The sequence below is a fragment of the Colobus angolensis genome, unplaced genomic scaffold (genome assembly GCF_000951035.1).
Source record: "Colobus angolensis palliatus isolate OR3802 unplaced genomic scaffold, Cang.pa_1.0 Scaffold50, whole genome shotgun sequence".
NCBI classification, from domain to species: Eukaryota; Metazoa; Chordata; class Mammalia; order Primates; family Cercopithecidae; genus Colobus; species Colobus angolensis.
Window position 1 is genome coordinate 591,647 of NW_012118488.1, and position 6,564 is coordinate 598,210.

General features: G+C 39.7%; 1 protein-coding gene across 1 annotated transcript in view; it reads left to right on the forward strand.

Moving 5' to 3' along the window:
• The window catches only part of FBXO47 (F-box protein 47), a 30,078-nt gene that overhangs the window by 3,864 nt on the left and 19,650 nt on the right, over positions 1 to 6,564 (forward strand). Inside the window, 2 exon segments of the mRNA XM_011960002.1 lie at positions 1,000 to 1,043; positions 2,527 to 2,604. Of these exon segments, the coding sequence (XP_011815392.1) occupies positions 1,000 to 1,043; positions 2,527 to 2,604 (122 nt within the window).

Below are 6,564 nucleotides of genomic sequence, written 5' to 3' on the forward strand. Positions count from 1 at the left end.
CTCGATCTCCTGACCTCGTGATCCGCCCGTCTCGGCCTCCCAAAGTGCTGGGATTACAGGCTTGAGCCACCGCGCCCGGCCAGAATTTTTTTTTTTTGTTTTTGAGGCAGTCTCACTCTGTCGCTCAGACTGGAGTGCAGTGGCACAACCTCGGCTCACTGCAACCTCCGCCTCCTGGGTTCAAGCGATTCTCGTGCCTCAGCATCTCCAGTAACTGGGATTACAGGCATGCACCACCATGCCTAGCTAATTTTTGTATTAGTAGAGACAGGGTTTCACTATGTTGGCCAGGCTGGTCTCGAACTCCTGTCCTCAAGTGATCTGCCCTCCTCAGTGTCCCAAAGTGCTGGGATTACAGGCGTGAGCCACCGTACTCGGCCAATTGTAAATTTTAATTTGCTTCTTCATGTAAAACAGAGCAGATGGCCAATGTAGAAAGAACATTACATCTGACTCTATTTAGGGAAGAACTTTAAAAAAGTTAGTCTCTAAAGGGTATAGCAGAGCACCTGTGGTTTTCTTTTGTTTTGTTTTTTTTTTTAAACAGCAGGTATTGGATTTTATGGTAAGTTGTGATCCTTAAAAATAGGAGTTTTATATTAGGCAATCAGCATACCAAAATAAGACTGGATGCAGTCACACGTGCCTGTAGTCCCAGATACTCAGGAGGCTGAGGCAGGAGGATAAATTGTGCCCAGGAGTAGAATTCTGAGAATTAATGCCTAGAATTCCTTAGTTATGATATGGTGTGAAATTGGATACCAAAGCATGAAAGGGAAAGAACTCAGCTTAAAAACTAAACACTGAAAAATGTTTTTTTTTCTTTTCCCTTAGTTGTCAAGTATGAAAAATGTCTTTATATACAAAAATAAAGAGGGTTTATGTTTAAAACTCAATTCTGTTCATGTGTTACTCAAACATAGCAACTTCTAAAAATAAGTTAGATTCCTATAGATTCTTCAGAATTATGTAAAGTAATTATAATCTTATGTAAAAAAGTAAATACAGAGAAGATGAAAGCAGAAAAACGTCATGAGGTTCAGGTATATATTTTCCTACCATATATCTTATATTTAGTTTGAAGACATTTGCCCTCATAGGAATGTTAACAATGTATTACCATTTTAGGAAAATAGAACGTTTAAAGTTAGAGGAAACAAATCATACACTTCCTGTCACTGTAGCTCACGTTACATATCTCACTGAGAAATTGAGGTTTTTTTTCTTTTTAAAGTATCTGTACACAAAATCCTATACATTCTTAGCATGCAAGTCCCATAAAAGGATATCTTAGAAGGAATAAGTGGATATTTCATCCTAACTGGATACTTTCTGTGGAAAAAAAGAAAAAATCTAGCCTCTGAAATTTTAAGTGCTTATGACTTAAATTTTTGTATTTGGAGAGAGGGATGTAAAACCTGTTTTCTCAGCCCAATGCAATTTAATCTCAGTGCTTTGTGAGGCCAAGGTGGAAGGATTACTTGAGCCCAGGAATTCAAGACCAGCCTGGGCAACAAAGCAAGACCCCGTCTCTACGAAAAAAATGTTTTTTTAAAAATTAACTGGGCTTGGGCTGGGCACAGTGGCTCACACCTGTAATCCCAGCACTTTGGGAGGCTGAGGCAGGCAGATCATGAGGTCAAGACATCGAGACCATCCTGGCCAACATGGTGAAACCTTGTCTCTAAAAATACATAAATTAGCTGGGTATGGCGGTGTGCACTTGTAGTCCCAGCTACTCAGGAGACTGAGGCAGAATAATCACTTGAACCTGGGAGGTGGAGGTTGCAGTAAGCAGAGATCGCGCCACTGCACTTCATCCTGGCGACAGAGCGAGATCCTGTATCAAGAAAAATAAAATAAAATCAGCTGGGCTTGGTGGCACATGCCTGTGGTCCTAGTTACTTGGGAGGCTGAAGTGGGAGGATCACTTGAGCCCAGAAGATCAAGACTGCAGTAAGTCATGATGGCATGCCACTGCACTTCAGCCTGGGTGACAGAGTAAGACCTTGTCTCAAAAAAGAAAAGAAAAATCTGTTTTCTCATTCTTTCCATGTTTTAGATTAACAACTCTTAAAACATTTTCCTGGCCGGGCGCGGTGGCTCAAGCCTGTAATCCCAGCACTTTGGGAGGCCGAGACGGGTGGATCACGAGGTCAGGAGATCGAGACCATCCTGGCTAACCCGGTGAAACCCCGTCTCTACTAAAAAAATACAAAAAAACTAGCCGAGCGAGGTGGCGGGCGCCTGTAGTCCCAGCTACTCGGGAGGCTGAGGCAGGAGAATGGCGTGAACCCGGGAGGCGGAGCTTGCAGTGAGCTGAGATCCGGCCACTGCACTCTAGCCCGGGCGACAGAGCGAGACTCCGTCTCAAAAAAAAAAAAAAAAGAAACACAATGCTGATCAGAATAGGTGCTGAAAAAATTCTTGCTTATTTCCATTAAATTTGAATGTCAAACCATTGTTCCACCATTGTCAAACTATAGTTTCACCGACAAGAAGGTATTAACATTGTTCTCTTCATAGGTTTCCTGCTTTAAATTCAATGGCTGTGCAGCTCCTATGCAGTGTTTAGGATTAACATGTTACGGCATGTTTTTACAGGTACATTTTTTTTAATCAGAGAAGAAAAGGGATACTTTTGGAACTGCTAACAAATAGAATATCCAGTCTCTCTTTTCATAGGTTAATAAAGTTATTATAATTTTTTTTTTTTTTTTAAAAAAAAAAAAAAAAAATGGTCTCGATCTCCTGACCTCGTGATCCACCCGTCTCGGCCTCCCAAAGTGCTGGGATTACAGGCTTGAGCCACCGCGCCCGGCCTATTATAATCTTTAAAAGAGCAAAATAAAATAAAGATTTGAGAATGTATTAATCTAATAATGTTTGCTATCTCAGATTTTTGTTTTGAATTTCTCAGTGGTCAAAAATGTTTGACATTTATTTATCCCCCAAACCATTCTATATGCTGAATGAAGGTTACTCCTCCTGAAGAATTGGTGTCCTCAAAGTTTCTACTAGTTGTAAAGATTAGAAATATTATGGGGTGGTGTGTGTGCATGCGTGTGTCTATATCTATCTATATAATGAGTTTAGTCTTGGGCTAGTTATTTAAGGTGTGATATTAGTAATCAGTTGTATTAATTCAAGAACATTTTGACTAATCTTTTATATTGTAAACAAAGAAGATAATAATTAGCATTTACTCAGCTTACTATGTGCCAAACACTGTTCTAAGTAGTTTACATGTGTTGATTAATTTATTTTTATTTATTTATTTATTTTTTTGAGACGGAGTCTTACTCTGTCACCAAGCCTGGAGTACAATGGCATGATCTCAGCTCACTGCAACCTCCGCCTCTCAGGTTCAAGTGATTCTCCTGCCTCAGCCTCCTGAGTAGCTGGGATTACAGGTGCCCGCCACCACGCCTGGCTAATTATTTGTTTGTATTTTTAGTAGAGACAGGGTTTCACCACGTTGGTCAGGCTGGTCTCGAACTCCTGACCTCAAGCAATCCACCCACCTCTGCCTCCCAAAGTGCTAAGATTACAGGTGTGAGCCACCACACCCAACAACATGTATTGACTAATTTACATTTACAATAACCTTGTGAGGCAGGCACTGCACCCGTGAGAATCTTGCTGTGCTCAGCCTACCAGCCACCAACTTGTACTCACCCAGATTCCAGGGGTCTAAGCCCTCCTACTAATCCTCTTCCAAGACAGATTTTTCTTATTTAATTTTGTTTTTTACTTGTTTCTTTCTTTCTTTGGGACATGTAATACATATGTATATATTTATGTATGTTTACAATGGTACACAATGTATAAAGTAAAAAGTCAGTCTCTCTCCTTGTCCACTGAGTTCCCTTCACCAGAAGTAATCAGTTATCAGTTTCTTGTATGTCCTTCCACAGGGAATAAGATTAATTTTAATTAATCTATTTATTTATTTATTTTTGAGGCAGAGTCTCGCTCTGTCACCCAGGCTGGAGTGCAGTAGCACGATCTCGGCTCACTGCAGACTCCGCCTCCCAGGTTCAAGCAATTCTCCTGCCTCAGCCTCCGGAGTAGCTGGGATTACAGGTATGCGCTACCACACCCAGCTAATTTTTGTATTTTTAGTAGAGACAAGGTTTCGCCATGTTGGTCAGGCTGGTCTCAAACTCCTGACTTCAGGTGATCCTCCCGCCTCAGCCTCCCAAAGTGCTGGGATTGCAGACATTAGCCATCACGACAGCCAGATTAATTTTTTTTTTTTCTTTTTTGAGATGGAGTCTCGCTCTGTCGCCCAGGCCAGAGTGCAGTGACATGATTTCAGCTCACTGCAACCTCGGCCTCCTGGGTTCAAGTGATTCTCCTTCCTCAGCCTCCCAAGTAGCTAGGATTACAGGGGCCTGCCACCACACCTAGCTATTGTGTGTGTGTGTGTGTGTGTATGTGTGTATGTGTTTTTAGTAGATACAGGGTTTCACCATGTTGGCCAGGCTGGTTTCAAACTCCTGACCTCAAGTAATCCACTTGCCTCGGCCTCCCAAAGTGCTAGGATTACAGGCGTGAGTCACTGTGCCCAGCCAATAAAAGATTTTTGGTTGTTGACATTCAAAAGTCATAAATAGCCAGGCACAGTTGCTCACACCTGTAATTCCAGCGCTTTGGAAGTCTGAGACAGGCCAATCACCTGAGGTCAGGAGTTCAAGACCAGCCTGGCCAACATGGTAAAACCCTATCTCTGAAAAAAAAGTCATAAATAAATGCTCAGAATTGTCACGTTGAAATTGGATCATTCTCATTTATAGGCAATATCATAAATGACAACTGCGGGTGTCAAAGGGATTCTATTCTAGTCTTAAAGCCATAGCATGGTTGTAAGTCAGATATCTAAACTGTGTTCAGGGTTTTGGTTATTTGCCTCACGTTGTCAAAGTTCAGGATTCAGTACCATTTAAACCTTCTCAAACAAACAAATAAAAAAGTTCTGTCCGTTGCACTCCAGCCTGGGCAACATAGTGAGACTCCGTCTCAAAAAAAAAAAAAAAAAAAAAAAAAAATTTCCTTTGTGGATATGGATATGAGGTTAATTTCAAGAGATGCTGAAATCTGCTTTCTATGGAATAAAGGCAAAATAAAATTTCTCTAGCGTGTCTTTATTATTGCATCTTTTATACTCTATGTATTTTTCCACGTGTCCTATAGAAGCAATTTAACAATTTTTTGCAAGATTTTATGCCAAGGCCTCTTAGATGAGCATCAGAGTCACTTGTTAAATACCATAAATGGAAAGTGTTTTGCACCCTTCCTCCCAAACTTTCTCTTAAAAACCATATCAACTCATAGTCTACTGTGATATACCATACTTGACTTTCAGGAAACATTATTCTGTGCTCTATTGATATTCTTAATTGTATTATTGTCATTTTTTCTTACGTCTCTTTACTTTCTTAGGTCTACTCTTTAAAAGATGCACATTGCTGCTACCCACCAAGGAAAGGCTAAAGTACATTCACAAGATACTCACAGAAGTAAGATCATACTTCTAAATTAGTTTACAATCTTGATTTCCAGTAAAGGTATTATATTATTATCTCATGCTCATTTTACTCTGTATTAGTAGAATTTCATGAATTAGCACTAAAAAATTGATTTATGATAGTCTAATACTTTACCAAGTACTTAGAGATTATATAATGTCAAAATATAGTAGTCTTTCACTTATAAAACCATTTTCATATATAACTAAGCACATCATTCAAGTTTATTAGGTTTCTCAGAGTATAAAGTGTATTTTACACCACATACAAATCCTAAGGAAGTTTTAAAGTAGTGATTTAGATATTGTATTAAAGTGAAATAATTTCTGAATGTTGAAATTTTATTGTTTAAATGTATAGAAACATAGGAAAGTGTTTTTAATATATAAAACAACAAACATTTTATGATAATAGATTTGGAAATGTGTATCAATATGTTTGGGCATAGTCTCTTTATAAGACTTTCATATACAAATCCAAGCATACATCCAACTCTTGATGGTTCAGTTCAACACTCAGTGGTATCTACTCTTTCTGATACACTGACTTTTTCTTTTTCTTTCTTTTTTTTTTTTTTTTTTGTTGAGACAGAGTCTCGCTCTTGTCACCCAGACTGGAGTGCAGTGGCATGATCTCCGCTCACTGCAACCTCCACCTCCTGGGTTCAAGCTATTCTCCTGCCTCAGCCTCCCGAGTAGCTGGGATTACAGTCACCCACCACCATGCCTGGCTAATTTTTGTACTTTTAGTAGAGACGGGGTTTTGTCCTGTTGAGCAGTCTGGTCTTGAACTCCTGACCTCAGGTGATCTGCCCACCTTGGCCTCCCAAAGTGCTGGGATTACAAGCATGAGCCACCTTGCCCTGCCAACTTTTTCGTGTCAGCCTTTACATTGAGTTCTGGTCTGTATTATTATTGCAGTTTCCCAGATGACCTTTCTGTCATCCAATTCATTACTCCCCAAACCATTCTGTATGCTGAATCAAGATTACTCTTCCTAAAGCATCACATTCATAAATATGTTTTTTTTTTTT